Raw genomic sequence first — 19,201 nt, 5'->3', positions numbered from 1 at the left:
AGTTACAGGACATCTGGATGCCAATATTTTGACTTTGAGCTCTAAAATTACTTCAACATTGTCATTATGTGCAAAGATAATGATAATGATAATGATTTCTTTTGCTCCAACAAACCAGCATTTCAGTTGTCCAAATATCATAAAATAGACTATTATGCAGATAAATGAGTAGAAGTAATGCTTGCGTATTAAAAGGCTATAACCTTGTCATCCCTAATATCCATAGATGATTAAAAAAAACATCTTATGTGGTTTGGCTGAGGTGGTAAAATTAATATTCAAGAAGCATGACAGCATCTGTCTACCTCTTGTGACTTTTTGCATGACCCATGGCTGCTACACTCAATGATGGACAGGAATGACAAAACATCAATTTTGGTGACCGAGAATATTGTGAAGGTCAAGTTGAAAGAGCAAAAAAGAATTGAAAGAATATTTGCTTAATTTCAAGAAGCATTGTTGAGTTTTTATCATCTCCCATTCCTTTCTGCAAAAACCAGCAAAAGTAACTTTGGACTCCCTGTTCAGGTGGTCTCTTGAAACACTGCATTGCTTCATGGCACAATGTCAGACTTCATCAAGGATGGAACTACACTAAACAGAACTGCACTAAATATAATGGCAGATGTCACTAAAAACTAACTTCTGTCCCTACTGTGAGTTATACATTTAAAAAAAAAATACTTTTTTAAGGAAAAAAGAATTACCCAAATACACATTCAGAATTATATGAATTACATATAACACTAGAAAATATATAGTATTCTGCATTTCTATTGTTTTCATATTTAAAGGTAAGATTTGAACACACATACCGGTACTCACACTCAACTAAGTGAAAATATTACCGGTCTCACTGTCATGGCTGGTAACAACCAAATAATTCACCCAAGAGTCTGCATTCTTGCATTTGATACCAGAAGGACACTGTTCAAAGAAAAAGCATAGGTCTAGATGTCCTCTGGGCTGGTTATCACATGGCACAAGGCTAATTAACTGTAGAGCAGAAAATAGAGGCCCTGCAAGGAGCAATAAACATTCTCTATTAAAAGCCATCTAATTAGAATGCCAGCTACAAGGCCTTGAAGGAGAACATAACAAACAACGAGGCCGGTGTAATTGTCAACGAAGCTCTGAGGAAAGCAAACATAATAGACATAATCAGCCAAACACTTCCTGTAAGGTCATTATAGAATGTTGCTAGAAATACCACCCCATATCGGACTAAAGTTTTCAGGTGGTGTTTTCCTCAGTCATGGAGAAGGTCACAGACATCACAAAAGTCATTCACCCCAGATGGCATGCCATCAATTATAACCTAATCTATTTCTTGTCAACTGCTTAGAAAAACTAAAATCAGTCTACAGTTCGGTTATATGTGATCAGCAAAGTTTGCAAAATTGGTTTCTAAAAATAACCTCAGTTACCTTTTGGATTCACTTAACTGACATGTTTTAAAGCTTATGAAAATGTACATGAATATCATCTGAATTATCTTCTTATTTGGGTTTATCTTGTATTTTTCCACAGTTTTCAATATGGCAGCAAAGCAGCAAAGTCATCTAAAGTTATGAGGAAAATGTGAAATATCTAAGTCAGACAGTGCGCTTTCCACTCGAGTCCTTAAGGCCCCGTGGTTGATCGATGGTAATGGAAACACCAGAAGGCCTCCAAAGCCCATTGCCAATTCAACCTGTTTTACCATGACTCAATTCTTCCTAAAATAACTAAACTGCTTGCTGAGATGGACTGCAGGCTCTTGGTACTGATAAGATGAACACACACAATCAGGGGGAAGGAAAGTTGGATGCAGAAAAAAAGTGAGCTGGGGGATGTTTGTGGACAAGCATTTCTGGTTTAGAAAAAAAGAAGAAAAATCCATGAGGTAGTTCAAGTAAGGCAGGCAAACAGACAACTGGGAGACTCAGCATAGCATCCAACTGTGGAAATTTACTACATTTGCCTCAATTTTAATCACTTAGGAGAAATACAGCCACAAAACACTCCAGCCACTTTCATGGCTAATTTACAGTTGTAAAAGTAAGAGTGATAAATAAAAAAACTAATCTCCAGGAAAGCTTTTGAGAATTCAGTCTAGATTAACTACTGCCTGCTATCCATCTAAGTGGCAGTGGGTATATTTTCCACATCTTAGACTATTCTTAGAGCACTTGAATTTAAAGAAAAAATATGATCTAGCCAACTTAAAGCTTAAAATCAAGCTCCAACTCATAAACCCCAAGCTGGCTGACATATTTCTCAGTCTGGATTCATTCTAAACAAAATCAAATTTAGGACATGTTTTAACAAGGTTTATGTTTCAATTTGAACTGAGATTACATTTAATCATGTTGCAGTGAAATACTAGAGTCATTTAAACCTTAATCAAAAATCAATTCTAAACTGTCACCTTTTTAATTTGTTTAGATGAATTCATTCATTAAGGTGGCATTCAGGGGTTAGACTATCAAAGGCTAGCTGTGATAAAAGTCAACACAGCTGACACAATCTAAAAGGGGAAATTAAACACAAGATGAAGTTAGTGTAATATACAAACGAGGCTCCCACTCTGAAAAGCCATTAAACTGTCAGTGAAACTTGTTAGAAATAATAAGTAATTAAAGTTAGATTTTTGTAGAAAAAGCAAAGCGGCAACTTGTCCGGGTAGAGTGGTTTGTCAGCTTCAGATGTCCTGCTTTGGTTAACGTGACCCAACTAGCAATAACATCTATACAGCAGTGGAAACAGAGTTAAATCAAGAAACAAGGTGTCCTCTAGAATTGCACCAGGATGTAGTGACGACTTTCACAGTGTCAAAAGTAAGTGAAAGACAATCCAGTTTCGCACGTTTGGCCCAAAGGCAGCATGAGGCTTGCAGGATAGTTGCACTGAAGCGGAGGACTCTGCAGTGAGGTTGTAAACTATAAGTGGACTAGAAGGTATTTGAACCAGGACTGATGGTTCGCAACATCAACAAGCTGAAGTTTGAGGCTGCTCCCACTGTGTTCTATAAAACACATTTTACATACAGTAACTGGCAGTATTAATTAGCCTACAGTACTTGGGAACACCCATTGCATTGTGTTGTGGTGGTCATGTTGCTACAGCCGTGGATAGTAAACAATGAGTTGATAAAAGCTTGGTCAAGGGAAGCAATAGAATAAATAATCACAGAAAGAAATATTTACTGTAACAAGTTAGAAACTGAAACATTATTGTTGTATTTGGAGAAGATGGAGCTTTTCCATGCGTCCGATCCATAACAGATCCCAAAGACTGCACAGCTGATCCCACCTGCTACCACCCAAGTAAAGTTGCAAATGTCTTCAGTCGCTTGTGAAATGTTCTGTAACCATAATTACATTACTCCAATTTTTGTAACACAATACATGTGCTACAAAAAGGTAAGATGTAACATGCAGGTGCCCTCTACTACAGAGGTGCAGAGCCAAACAATTACGAGCATGGTGGATTTCCCAAGAGTGCAACCCAGTGTGACAACCAGAGGTGGACAGAGTACTCGACCCCAGTACTTGAGTAAGAGTACAAATACTACTGGTCAAAATTTACTCCGTTACAAGTAAAAGTAGCTCACTCAAAATATTACTCAAAATATTATTTCTTATTTTCCACATCAGTAAATTACTACATTTTTTCTAAATTAATTTAAGGATCTTTTAACTCTTGTTTCTGAGAATTAACTCTTTGAAACCAGCTGCACTGATGTGCTGCTTTTAGAACCACAATGTTATATAAAACCTGCAGAAACACCAAAAACAAATCAAATGAATGGGATCATAAGAGGACAGCAGATGATGCAGAGTTTATTAACAATCATGAACTGAAACCAAATGAACCTGCACCATCCAACTAAGTCTGGATCCCCCTCAAAGGGCCCGATTTACTAAGATCCTAAATAAAGAGTACTAAATTGCGTGTGCACTGAAAAAGTTTGCGCGTGCTGTTGTTGTGTGTTTTGCGGGTGATCAACTAAGATTGCATGCGCAATTGATAACAGGTGCAAACCTCAGTATTTAAATGAGGTGTTGCGCGTCTTACGGTTTGCGGCGCAAACTTTGCGCCATGGAGAGTCTGGATGGAAAGCAGGATAGTTGCAAGCACAAAATGAAATTTGACGAGTTGGAGTTATAGAGATATTAGTGGAAGAGGCAAATTGTTGTATTCAGCACCCCTGCCGTGAAAAGCACCCCCTCGTATATTCAATGATAAGTAGACCAAGAAAAAAAACAACACACTGACACTTCAATATATTTATATATACACACTCACACAAACACATACTTAGGAGTTTATATTATATATATTTACAAATATTATGGAAGACAACACAGTAAGCAGGCTATTAATTAATGACATCAATAACCATTTACCCGATTTTTTTTTTTTTACCCGAATCCATGAGCGCATTTAAACATGAATCATTAACACAAAACTGGACGCTAAACAGAACATGGACAACAGAACACGGAATGAGAATATAATTTTTGTCAGACGAGGGGGTGCTTTTCACGGCAGGGGTGCATACGGCACAACACCGGGGTATGACTGCAGAACAAGTATAGGCGCACAATGAGAAACACTTTTTTCTCCATGAAAACACGTGATTTATTTATTATCACAAATAAAAAAATGAATGTGCCTCCTGGCCTTTTGCTGAATAATACTCGATTTAACATTCAAATAAAATATTTCTCCTTTTGCATGTGGAGATTAGCACCTTCCTTTCGAACGTATTAAATACAGACGCAATCACAATCCACGCAAAAACATTCAGGCTTGGTAAATCTCATTGCGCGTGGTAAATGGACCAATTTGCATCTTTCCCTCCCAGTATTTAGCGATTTCTGGTGGGTACGCCCCATATTGATTATTCATCAGGGCAAAAGTACTAAATGGATTGCGTGTGCTATTTTGCGCATTTGAGAGATGCAGTCCTCTTTGCACGCTGTTAGTAGATCAGCTGGCACTTTGGTTTGCGGGTTCTGTCAAGTTTGCACACATTTTTACACACGCAAACCTTTAGTAAATCGGGCCCAAAGACCACTGCTTTACAAAAAACTGCCCTCGTTTTTTACTCGGTCGAACTCAAACATTGAGTTAAGATACGGCCAAGGATTTTGTGAAGGTTCCTGCTCCGAGTCCGGCTCATTATCAGACTCAGACGACTCAGCGGATTGTCTTTCTTCTCCTGACGCAGGCGTAGCCATTGTTGCAGCTCTGTCTTGACAAACGCAGGCTACTTTGGCGGAATCGTTTTGAGGAGGCTTGACGTATTTCCGCTTTATGTACATCCCAGTGGAGAGCGTGCACTGTGATAGGTCTCCTCCTTTGACAAAAACAGCTTGTGTCAAATAGGATTTTAGGGAAGAAGAAAAAAGAGCAGACCTGAAAGTAACGAGTACTTTTCAGCCTTCCTAGAAATTTACTCGAGTAAAAGTAAAAATATTTATCTTGGAAATGTATTCAAGTAAGAGTAATAAGTAAGTACCAAAGAAATCTAATACTCAAGTAAAGTACAAATCCTCTGGATATGTACTTAAGTACAGTACTCAAGTAAATTTACTCTGTTACTGTCCACCACTGGTGACAACATGATCCCAAAACCCTATAGTCTATAATCATGCTCTATATCACAATACAGTTGTGTGGAAAAAATACAATCCCCAACAATTCTGAGATATCACATATTTTTTTTGTAGCACATCTTTAAACTATGCAAATACAACCTGATGTGGTCAACGTTTGGTATGTTATAGTATTTTAATTAGCGCTGGAACAATTCTTTGAGAAGGTTGAATAGCTAAAATTCATTCATCCATCCATCATCTATACCAACTTATTCCTTTTCAGGGATGCAGGGATCTGCTGGAGCATATCCCAGTACTCTTTGGGGTAAAGACAGGGTTTCACCGTGAACAGGTATACGATTAACTTGATTTCAAAAAAATAATTGGTGAAAAATGTTCAACATCAAAGTTTTATTTAATTAATTTTACTATATCTCCAGCTGTAACTTTGTTTGGGCCTAATGATGATTATTATTACTGTTGAATATCACCCTTTTATGGTGCTTATATGTATCTGTTTATAAGACTGACAGTTGTTTCTGCAAAAACTAAACGCTGAAGTCGCAACATGCCATTTTCATTTTGCACCTTTAGAACTCCCTTTACAACTAATACATCTCTTATGGCTATCCTGAAATAAGTTACAAAACAATTTGTCAGATTTGGTAAAAATTCTGTAGAATCACTTAGCCTGGTTTTAACTCAAAAACATGCATATTTTTTGTCCTTGATTTATCTTTCCCACATGGGGTTCGTGTATTCTTGTTCATTTCTGGCTTAACAATTTCCATACTCTTTTGAACTCTGGCCTTTTTTTCTTTTCACTTTTTTTAAGGCTCTGACATGGAAGAAAACAGCTTTGTTTCCCACTCTGTAACACAAGGTGATGACCTCCCACCAGAATATAAAATGCATCGTTTTTTCTCTTTAAATGTTTGTGGATGAATCAATGGGTGAGGAAAAAAAAGCAGATGAGTTTCGGGGGGCTGCGCTATTGATTCAATTTCTATGTACACAAATAATTTAAAGCATAATAAGCCTGTGCTTCAAGTCCATATACCCTTTCAAGACCTGAAATGGCCTTGGTGTTACCTACAAATCAGAGCTTTAAGCAAAGCTGCCCGCTCTCAACTGATGTGGCAGTGACCACAGGGAATGGGGGGTTGAGGAGCAGGGGGATGGGGGGGGCAGAAGGCGACAGACATAAGCAAGCCTCTGAAAAATGTGACAATTTTGTTAAGGATTTAGCCAGTGGTGTGGCGGTTACTGTAGCTAGTATCCTTCATGCTCCAGACACAGCAGATCCTCCGGGGAGATGGTGAATATTAAAGGGCTTTGGAGGAGCCTTCTTCATGAAAGCTCTTGACAGGAGATTTGTTTATGACCTTCAAAACAGGAGGAGGAAGTCAATGGTAGCTCCGACTGCCTCTTTTGCATCTCAAGGCAGTCCCTGCCTCAGAAGAAGGGCAGCTGCAATTTCAAGTATTTACTGTTGTCATCAGAACTGTGGAGCTCTTCAATTTCTATTCATCACATAGTGCCCATTACTTTTTTTTTTAAGAGCTATGTGATAGTAACAAAAACTAATTAAAAAGTTTATATCCAAATATCCAGGCATTACTGGGGAAAAGCTTTTAAATATAGAAGGGAAGTGAGAGGTAGAGGTTACTGACAGAAATTATTTAACAAAATGACATTAGAATGAATTTATTAAATTATTGTTGACCATGGATGGTTCAAACTGCTCTCATTTCCCAATTCTGAGACACCAACATAAACAGCATCAAATAACAACAGATATCAAAATCTCAGATATTCTTGAAACTCTCTGAATAAAAATGATGTATTATCATATACCATATAATGAAAGGATGCCAACCCTGCTGTAAGCCTGGCTTCAAATACTGAAGCCTTAAAATTTCCACTTCTGTGAGTCTTGTGTCTTCATTTGCACACTTAAAATAATTCCTAATGACTAGCTTGGTGTTGTCTCTATGAAATAGGTTAAGGATAATTGCCTGAGAGACAAACCATGTAAGAGCAAATTAATTCCTCAAACTGTCAACTTAAGCAACGGTTAAACCAAATGATTGCCTCGACATGCTTTGTTGCACCAGCCACTACAGCCTCTGTGTAAAACTGAGGGATTAAAAGCAAATAGGTAATATTTGAGACAGACTGATTTCCTTGTGTTTAGCACTCTGTGATCCTAAATCCCTGCAAAACTAAGCAAAGCAAAATATAACTTTGCTTTTCACATAACCCAAAGCATTATAATGATTTAATGATAAAAAATAAACAACTTTAACTGAAACAGCTTTACTTTTATGTGAGTAACAGCTCAATCTCAAGTAAAACTGACAGTCATGTCACTTATCCCGACTAATGGGCTACAAACAATGAAGAAGTGGCCTGCCCTTGCACAAGATGACCTGTCGCAGGCCACCAAGTTTCCATCATAGAAGATCAATTACACCCTCAGCTTTTCATTATCCACATGCAGTTGCTCCTCATTCAAAAGGGTAAATACCACTACTTAATGATACTTTTTGGCTGGCTGCAAGACAAAGGCCTTGATTGCATTCTGCACTCCCAGTTTAGGGAGACTGAATGTCTTTCGAGAACATCCTTACCCCTGAAGACTTTCTTCTAATAACTAATTCAACTGTTATTAACCTGATAAGGCAATGTAGGGCAGAAAGATGTAATAATATGTTAATCTGACATGCACCTAACCAAGACATGACACTGCTGTCTGCATGTTAACATGAAAAGAGAAGACTAACAAGAGGAAATATGTCATCTCAGGGTATGTTTCCTATAAACTTTGATCTCTGGAATAAAGCAAAGCAAAACATAACTCTGCTGTTCACATGAACACTAGATGCTCTACACTTGTTTTAAAATGGAGACTTTATCAATGAGTTTGATTTTTCTAGTGAGTCGTGTAGGGATGGGAACTGATAAGATTTTATCAATACATATGCAAATATCAATTATTTTTACTAGTCCAATTCTTTTAATACATTTTAGTTTAGTTGTGCTACTGCTGGAGCTCAACTAAGTCTTTCATCTGGACTCTTGCCTTGGTGTGAAGGGAATTGTTTGCAGACCAAAGCATGGAGCACCAGCTCCTTCAGTAGACTGTCACCAAAATATCTGCAGAGCTCCCAACAGAATATTATATTTCACGTATTGACTCAATGGTGCAATCAAAAATTACTGTTGGGTTTAGCCCACGCTGTTAGTACAAAATGCTGATTGCATTCGAAGCGGGTGGCATGGTAGCGAGTTATCATGGATGTGAAATCAAATGATCGAGACCACAATGGTCTTTTGAACCAGACTGTAAATATGTTTATTTCTGCTCCAGAGAAGGACATTTTGTACGACGGAGTATTAGGGCCAAACAAAAAAACAAAAAATAGGAAATTACGAGAATAAAGTCATAATGTAATGAGAATAAAGTCGTAAAATTACGAGAATAAAGTCATAATATTACGAGAATAAAGTCGTAAAATTACGAGAATAAAGTCGTAAAATTACGAGAGTAAAGTCATATATTACGAGAATAAAGTCGTAATATATTCTCATAATATTACGACTTTATTCTATTACGACTTTATTCTCGCAACATTACGACTTTATTCTCGTAATTTTACGACTTTATTCTCGTAATATTACGACTTTATTCTCATAATATTACGACTTTATTCTATTACAACTTTATTCTCGCAACATTACAACTTTATTCTCGTAATTTTACGACTTTATTCTCATTATATTATGACTTTATTCTCGTAATTTCCAATTTTTTTTGTCTTAGTTTGGCCCTAATACTCCGTCGTACATTTTGACATGGGAGTCAGTGGAGACGAAATCTTAGTTCCACATGAAACTCAACCCAGATGTTAGATGGTTGGCCCTTGCCATACACCAAAACAACAGATACATCATAGATTGATTTCAACCAGATTAAATGGGTGTGTTACTCCAATTATATATCGTTTGATGTTGATTGATTTCAGTCTGACTAAAATCTTTACAGGCATTTTAAAACAATAGATTCAGTCATAAATTTCTTACAGCATGTGTATGTAGTAATACACATACACTGGTTTTTGGCCTCAACGCAGCTGGAATACTGCCTCAAATTATTTAAAAAAAGCAACAAAAAAAAACAATGTTACACAGGTCATTAACACCATGTCTTTGCAGTTTCAAACCAGATACTGAAACAGTTACTCACACTGTGAGTCTGTCACTCCATCGCTGCATGTCAAAATAAATGTCTCTCCTTTGTGTCTTGCATTTTTAAGACCCATTGCATAGATAATAGAGTTGGCAGGTTTAGAGGCTTACAGTTCCAATGCTTCTTGAAATTTGAAACTGGTTCTGAGGTTCAACCGATTTTCAATTCTCATCTCTAGAGATTTGTCCCACCTGTAAAATATACAATTAGGGTGCATGACTGAAAGAAATCACCAATATTATATTTTAAAGATATATTGGGTGTCGCCTCCTATGAGGATATAACAATCTTCTTTCATGCATATTGGATGATAATGTTATAAACATTAAAACTCAATATAGCTTACATGTTATGATGACATTTTCTATTAATTTCAGCAACTACAAGTGACTTGTCTCAGGCTATCACTGAAAAGCTTTTAATGTTTCCAATATCTAAATTACACCAACAACCATGGATTACACAGAACGTGATGTGCTTATGGCCACTGACAAAGCCAATAAAGGTTGTGCAGACAGTTAGTGCCACCGCAGCAGCTCGACGGCAGAAAGGTCAGCAAAGTAGATACACCACACAGCACTTCAGAGCTTCAGGAGCACAACATACACACACAAAACAGATGATGTGAATATGGCCACGGCTTTTTTGAACTGCCAAGGTATATTTATATATTTCACAACAAACAAGATGAACTAGTACTATACAGTATACTGTAAATGACCATAACAACAAGATGAGGATCATCTTTCTGCCATTAACTCAGAGACCTAGAAATAGAGCAGTCGATCTGTATAATGAGATACTGACTGGACATTTCGATAAATGATTGTATTTTTTTTGACCAGACAAAAAGAGGTTTTACTGACCACTCAATAAAGTCCCTGAAGTAAACAAAAATGAAGTAATGAAGTAATTTCTACTGCAATACTATATATTACACATTCCTGATCCATCTTTATTTGTAGTAAATGAAAGGAAAGTAAAACTGTCTTTGGAAATAGGTCAAAGCTCTTTAACAATGTTTACTGGTAGTCCAAGGTTCCCAGAATGAAATCTAAATGTGTTTTTATTCCTCCTGAAATAAAATATCAGCAGAATCTATAATAATCTATTCTAGCTAAGAAATCCACAGAAAACTCTTAGGCTTTCAAAGTAAATACATCCCCAAAATGAGCCACATGTCCAACAAGCTAATGTTTAGTCTATAAAAAAGCAAAATGCTGTTTTAATACCATGAATTTGCATATTTCTTAGACATTTTTCAGATCCTTATGAGTTTCAGAGTGTCCAATCATAGCAGTAAAGCTTTGGCATGGGATTTAAAAGTGTTGGCTTTCAACACAGCGGCTTAGACACATGCACAGAGAAGAAAAAGAACAGAGAATAAGGGCTGGAGAGGGTTAGTTCATTTTTGATGTTATCTTTCTTGCTGCCACATCTCACTGGACATATTTGTTTTTCTGTTTGCTCTGTACACTATACGCAAACAATAGCATCTCAAACATAAAAGAAACGTCACTTAGGAATAAAAAGTGGAAGAATATGATTCAAAATGGTGAAACACTTTGAGCCTCATATTTTGTTTTCTTTTTTTTTTAAGCCATCAGTTTAAACTAAAACCAGCAGCGTCGGTGGTGTAACGGTGGTGCAAGAATAAGGGAGTTCAAACAGTCGCTACCACAAAGCAGCTGAGCTTCACGGTGTCACATGCTGTCAGACTTTTATTTATTTAATTGTTTATTTTCTGAATAAAAAAAAAATACGTTGCACACACTGGTAAATGACTAAACTCACCACGACGTTCTTCGCCATGGCCTTCAAGGTGAAGGCTTCTGCTGTTGCCTCTGTTCTCTTCTTTGACATTTGGAAAGGTCTTTTCTTTTTTTTCTTATTTTCTAAGCGAAGTTGACGAAACCGGTTGAAAAGAAATGGCGGTGTCGTTTGTTTAACAGTTTGAAAACAGTTTAGCAGCGCTCGAAACTTCACCACGGCTTGTTTTTAGTCTCGTCTTTGTTTGGTTTGTTGTTTCCGGTGAGGAGACGCTCTGGCGCGGTTGCTACGGAGACTCCGCAGGTCTTTAGAGAGCCTGTCAAATCCTGCTGATCAAAGTGTGGCGTTTTATCCATAGGAAGATCTATGTATTTGCCAAAACAATGAACAGGAAACACATTTTTATTTTATTTCATTCATTTATCTATTAATTTTGTTGTTTTTAGCATCAAGTGCAGCAAAACAAAGACACTTTATTCACTGTATATCTTTATTATTGTTTTATTATATTATCACTCTTTGCCCTTTTATCTTTTCATCTTTCCTTCTAATTAATTCAATTAAGATGAAACAGCACAGTATTTAAGTTAATATGGATCATATTTAAATTGCAACTGTATACTTAGTTTTTGTATTTCATTTTTATGAAATTTCATGCAAATCAAGATGTATTAGGTTCCATGAATTCAAAGAAACCAAAACTCTTAAAAACAACACTAAGTCAATCTAAAGTTTTGAGTTACAGTTTGTTGACATAATAGAATCAAAGATTTATAGAAAAAGAGATTTTAAATATTTCTTTTTGCCCCTCTGAGAGTGAGAAAATATTATTAGCTAAATAAAAGAAAATCTAATCTTTGGCTTGTTTTCAGAAATAACTTTGATCAGTTAATCAGGCTTTGAATGATACCAGAACTTCTTCTGTTAACGATGGGTTAAGGGATTTTATGTAATTCCTAACACAGAACCTAACACGGGCATTAGCAGGGGTCTGGGGTAGTTTTGTGGGGCTTAAATCACCGGCATGCATCCTTGCTGTGGGTTATGTACTCAGAGCAGTCCTAGAAAACTGCTGGGTGAGGGGAGTGGTGCGGACTTGGTGCCTATTTTATATGCTGTGGGCAGAAGATGCCACATATAGCTTTCTCAAGTCCTCTTTTGGTACAATTTTTTTCTTTTCATTCATTTCCACTGTTGCCGTGTATGTAAACAGAAACAGAACAGAGCAACCATTTCAGCTCCTTCAGCATTGATATTGCTTCAGTTTGTTTTCTCTTTTTCTTTTTTTGCCATCTTCTTCCTTTATTTATTGGTGGTTAACAAACAACATAAGTAGCGCAAATGTCAGACATTTTATGAAGACATCAAGAAAATTGTTTCAGCTGGTGAGAAAAGGCCAAAATAGGTCTCCCTTAAAAAAAGATGTCCAACAGTAAAAAGAAGACTTTGCTTCACACAGGATGACTTTACTTTTCTTGTCCCTCTGTCTCAGGCCATTTCCTTCAGTTACAAAAATAAACGATCACACCCTTAGCTCGTCATTATACTCATGAGGTACACCCTCAAGCAGAGGTAAGTACGTATTGATGCCCCTTGTATGGCATGTAGACTGAGGCCTTGCTTTTCAATAAGCTGGTTTGAGAGCAACCTCAGCACTGAGTCATTCCAACTAAGGGACGTGACGCTCTTAATCTTCCAATATCATTCTTGCCTCTAGAGACTTTCTTGGGTGAACTTGTGTAACTGTTATTAATCTTCAGTGTGCAAGCAATTTCTCTAAAAGCCTCCTATTTGTTTTTTATGGCTCCATTGAGAGAAGGTGGTATAGCAGCAGAAAGTGCGACTGTAAACAAGGAATGCAGGGTTATGTCCCTGTCAGCATTCAGTGCTATAGTCTCTCTCTCTCTCTCTCTCTCTCTCTCTCTCTCTCTCTCTCTCTCTCTCTCTCTCTCTTTAGAGGATTAAAAAAAGGGAGAAGGGAGTTTTCAGAAAGCAAAGTGAGCAAACTGGAGCGTCAGCGTGAATTCAGCTTGACTGAGAAATCATTGTTCAGATGGAGCTGCACCCTCTCCCTTTCTGTGTATGTTTGAAGAGAAAACTATTTGGTGAAATGCAGAAACAGGTTATGCAAAAAGCGCGTATATAAAGTGTATCATTATTTTCGATCAGATCATGTGATATATTGTGTAGGCTAAAGGCTTACGCTATCTTCAAAAACAAATACTTAGACATTTCCAGCTAGTTACCGCAGTAGAAATGAATATGGGAGAGACACCATTAAAAAAAAAGAAAATAAATCAAAAAGAAATGGCAATGCAGTGTGCTTTGATGGATATGTTTTTGTTCTGACACATCTGTGTCTGCCATCGTGGTCATCGCTGGTTTGAAATCCAGCTCATTTGCGAGGCTACCTTCAGACATGACAGCCATTGTCCACTGTGTGGGAAAACAGCAATTACAATATCATTAGAGCTGAAACTGGTACGTACAAAGCGAAGGACCCAGAAGGGGCCAGTAGAAGAAACTCAGTAGGGAGACGTTTGCAGAGACATTGCTGCAGAGGCAGTTGCTCCCCAATTACCATGAAACAAGACAAACAGCCATTAGAGTTGGCCATTAAGCAGTAGGGAGAGCGGCCAGGGGCTTGTCGGATTTTAACACTTTGTCAGATTGTCATGGTCAATAGATTTTTTTTTCCTTCTCGTTTTAGTGTTAAATATTCTAATTCTTATGATTTGTCTTCTAAATGTTCATATCTGGTTGCTCTTTAAATCAGTTTCACTCTCCACCTTTGAGTTTATTCTATTACACATTATTTCTAGTTCGTTCTACACTTTGGCCTCAGCTCATAAAACTCTTGTCACACAGGTTGTGAAAATAGCACAACATTTTAAAGTAATGTGATTTGTTGTATGAGCCATTTCCCATTGTATTATTGCTCTTTGACCATAAATGAGATACTGTATGTAGCTCATGTATTCCTGAATTAGATAGGCCTATAGACAGTACTCGAGTTGTAAAAAGAAATCAGGGGTGATGGTGGATTTTATCATATGGGGACAGATAATTTGTGCTGATTACAAATAATATAATATATTAAAAATAATAGCACTGACCAAAACACCTGCAGAAATACTGCAGGAATGACATAGCAGCAGTTAAATGCAGCCTTCTTTAAGCTTTAAATATCCACTGGGCTTACATCAAATACATCAAAACACAAAAATAAAAAACAGTTTTCTGAACTTATCAATATGCCTCTGTCCTTCACAGGATAAGTTAAATGGATTACTGCAAAAACTCACAATCTTAACAAGAATATTTGTCTTATTTCTAGTTAAACAGTCTCATCTTAGTAAAAAAAAAAATCTCATTACACTTAAAACAAGACTCATCACTGGAAAAAACAACAATTTTCACCTGTTTCAAGTAGATTTTCACTTGAAATAAGTAGAAAAATCTGCCAGTGGAACAAGATTTTTTTGCTTGTAATAAGAAGATAAATCTTGTCCCACTGGCAGATTTTCCTACTTATTTCAAGTGAAAATTTACTTGAAACAGGTGAAAATTGTCAAATAAGTTATTTTTCTGGTGTTATTTTTCTGGTGATGACTCTAAATGTTGAAATAGCAGTAAAACCGCATTCATTGATGAAATGACATAAGGGATGGAAAGGAGGGATGGCAGTTTTACAACAACTACTACTACTACTACTACTACTACTACTACTACTACTACTACTAATAATAATAATAATAATAATAATAATAATAATAATAATAATACATTTTATTTAACAGTGCCTTTCAAGGACATTTATACAATAAATAAAAAAGACAAAGTACAATATAAAGATAAAGTCAAGAAGAGATTAGAAGTTGTATGCTGATGGAAACAGATGTGTTTTGAGTCCGGATTTGAACTGGGGTAACTGGGGTAAAGAGTCACTATTGCTGTCAGGTGGGAGTGAGTTCCAGAGTTGGGGAGCAGAGCGACTGAAAGCTCTGCTCCCCATGGTGCTCAGATGAGCGGAAGGCACAGAGAGGTAGAGGGAGGAGGAGTACCCCAGAGAGCAAGAGGGGGTGTAAACACAGATTAGATCAAACAAACTGGGGGGGGGGGTGGTGCTTTGAAGGTATGGAGGATGATTTTGAAGGTGATTCGGAATTTAACCGGGAGCTAATGGAATTGCTGCAGAACAGGGGTGATGTGGTGAAAAGAGGGGGTTCTGGTGTTGATGATGAACATTTTAGATGGTTCCCTGCTCTAGCATCCTGATTCAAGTGCATGGACTTCCATCAGCTTGTCATCAAGGCTGGTTTGCAAAATAGCTTTCAGGCAGTATGCAACCAATGTGCAATGTGTCGGATGTTTCTGTATCGTTTGCTACTTCCAGGAAAGTTTCTAGTCTGAAACTAACAAGTCTACTCTTCGTATGTCCCAAAGTGCAATGCATCACAGCTGGAGCCGGTTGGCCTCCTTTTGTAACAAAGTTGTTTTACAGGTTGCATATGAACTAACAAACAATGCTGGACTAAATGGCAGCATATATACTAAATTGCAATAGGTTATGTGTGGTTTTGAAACGACTGTGGTGTGCATGAGGACTTTTACTTCATGCTAATTTATCAAAATGCTGAAAAACCTTGACTTTTGGCCTGAAATACTGACAGACTCGTGTTCTGGGTCTCTGAAAAGCGCCTTGAGATGACGTCTGTTGTATAATACAGGCTATATTATAAAACTGAATTGAACATTACACATTACACCACACATCATCCTGACATTGGTAGTTTCCTTATACCTGTTATCCATGTCATGACTTTTGTTAAAAATGTTCAGGAAGAAACAGTTCTACAAATATCTTTACGCTGGAGTAGATGAAAGAATAAATTACAGTATTTCCCAATATTATACTTTAGTTTTGCCATTTTTTTCAAGTCTGAAAAATAGACTAAACCAAAATCTCAACTCACAGTCAAAGTTCACTACGTGGTTGTTGGCAGACTTGGCTGTAAAACTTAAAAGCATAGATAAAAGGTTTGGGAAAAGTCAGCTGGAGGTTAACGTCCATAGCCATAATAAAAATGAATCAATGTGATTTTGTCAGAAGTCCTGCTTTTTCACCTTCACTCTGAAACATTGTTATAACAACTTGTCTGACTCAACAAGCAGCACAAAGGCCATCAAACCTTCAGCATGAAGCCAGGTGTGTGTTTGGAGTTCAAATGCTGCAAGTTTGTTAACTGGTTTCTCTCAACATTCATGCCCACTGTGTTTGTTTGCCTTGTCCATGCTGGAGTGCTAGTCCATGACCCAGGAAAAAAAATGAAAATATGAAACGTGACTGAGCAAATGAATAAACCAGTCTGTGAATGAACATGATGCCTTTGGTATTTTCAGAAGTATCCCGTGGAGTTTTTGATCGCATTTGAATGCAAGGCACAGCAAGGGTATCTGTAACACATTTCATATACAGGAATTAAAGTCAGCAGAATTAAAGACAGACGGACATAAGTTAAAAAAGAATAAAGCTAATAGGATGCAAGATATAAAGGTTGCAGGGCAGTGTGGTGGATTACATTGACATCGACTTACCTGTAAAACAAATGAGAGTTTCAGGAGCCCTGATGCATTCTGGGAGTTTGTTCCTTAGGTAAGGAACATAAAAGCTGAACTAAACTTGTAAATTGTTCTCCAAAGCCTCAGTAATCCTGCAATACTAAAAACTTATTTTAGTAAGAATATATGAATGGATAAATGCATTGTAGCAGGGTGTAGGGGGCACGGTTGGTATACAGTAACTGTTCGAAATATGTACCTTATCATTTCTTTTTATTTTATTTTGCAATAAAATTACAGTGACAGATGCACGTCCTGGGATGATGGATTAAATTTAAAATGCTCTTTAATTCTGATCTCTTGAAAATGCCTCTGTTGCAGCCCATCGTCAAATGCTGCCATAAAACTGCAAATGTCACAGATACCCCAAACACAACACAGCTAGCTTTGTTTTCACTCCAAACAATAGCAGTCCTGGTATCCAAACTGTAGTCTGTCCTCCCCTGAGGCCTGATAAATCCAAAGGCATAGATCTTTTCAAACGGCGGACCAGTTGGCAAGAATACCTGATACAGGCAAGGAGTTGCAAGGCCTGGCATACGAAGCCACACTGTATTGATCTTCATGCATTATTGAGGCAGCTGTACGACCAGCTGATATTGGATGGCAAAGATTGGCCTCGTGCACAGCTTAAACTCTAACATGCCCACTGGACCAAAGCAGCAATCATTGGATAGAACCAGATGTTAAACATATAGAATACATCTGTTATACAATTTCTGCCCTGTGGTTGATAATTGCTAACATGATTACATTTTTAATAGATAATGCAGATGTATGTGTTTGTCAAACACAGAGAGACTTTAATCGTAAACAGATTATGAGTCTTTGTGTCACAGTGGGCTGTTCAGCTTTTTTGAATCAATAAAGTAAAACCAACTGAATGTTGCATGCCCCACAGCGCAGTTTTACTGGTGCTTTCAGCAGCTTTGGCAACACCTAACCCCCCCAGAGGATACTGTCACCCGCAGGTCAATGTCACATGAACCTGAATGTGTGAACATTGACACCCGTGATCCCATTTGGGCACACAAAAGTTGGCCATAACTACGTTCTACTACACTGTGTAGTAGACGCGGAGATAGGGATAGAGAGCTGTACAGGTGCAAAGTTAAAGCTAAGGTTTCGAGAAGAACTACATGAAAGTAACACGTACATACTATTTATGTATGGAAATATACATACATGTAATTTTAAAAACACATATGTAAATACACCAATGTGAATTCATATTCATGCAGTCAACTATACAGTTGATTATACATACAACGTTATATCCATTAATTAATGGGGGGGGAAAAATGCAGTCTTCAATCAAGACAAAAACATGTGTAAAGTTTATAATCTATTTAGATATTAGGAATGCAGCTTTTATGTTGCTATAAAAAAAGTTCCACTTGTTTACATTCATATTACATTTCAATTGCTTTCGAAAGCCTGTTTTGTTGCCATTGTTTGGTTTATTGCAGAGCATGTATCAAACGTGTGGCGATTTTAAAGTCTGCTTTTTTCTGAACAAGGTGACCGCTGTGCACTCTGATGAAAACGTGTGCAGCTGAGAGACAAAAGTCATTCATGGGAGCACAAAATCCCAGATGGATGAAAAGCTGAAGCTGACAAATAATAACTGTGAACGTGAATTTCTTGAACTTGTAGAAACAATGATACATTGACCCCGCCATCTCCGCAGGACCACTATCAGAGAATGCAGCACAGCGATGCTGCGGTTCGCAATCTACACCGGCACATTCGGGACATTATTGGTCTTACTATTAAGTCTTACTGCTTTCTTTTTTTTTTTTTTTTATAGTACAGAAGAAATATATATTTTGAAAAAAAAACTATCCGTCTTGCTTTGTTCTCCACATATCAGCCAATCAGCGCACTGAATCCAGCAGCAAGCACATCGCATGTCACATTTGCTTTAAAACAGGCATTTTGGAATTAATGAATGCCTCTTTTCCTTTCG

The 19,201-nt window shown here is 37.3% G+C and overlaps 1 protein-coding gene across 2 annotated transcripts in view; it reads right to left on the bottom strand.

The window, feature by feature from the left end:
* The window catches only part of pacrg (PARK2 co-regulated), a 188,573-nt gene extending 176,730 nt beyond the window's left edge, over window positions 1–11,843 (bottom strand). For both annotated transcript variants that reach the window (XM_061743421.1, XM_061743422.1), the window contains exon 1: window positions 11,635–11,843. In XM_061743421.1, coding sequence (XP_061599405.1) covers window positions 11,635–11,703 — 69 coding nt within the window. In that variant the 5' untranslated portion in view covers window positions 11,704–11,843. The remainder of the gene's footprint in view (window positions 1–11,634) is intronic.
* Between the last annotated feature and the right edge of the window lie 7,358 nt (window positions 11,844–19,201).

This window comes from Cololabis saira, chromosome 16 (assembly GCF_033807715.1).
Source record: "Cololabis saira isolate AMF1-May2022 chromosome 16, fColSai1.1, whole genome shotgun sequence".
NCBI classification, from domain to species: Eukaryota; Metazoa; Chordata; class Actinopteri; order Beloniformes; family Belonidae; genus Cololabis; species Cololabis saira.
This window is presented reverse-complemented; position numbering and strand designations above follow the sequence as displayed.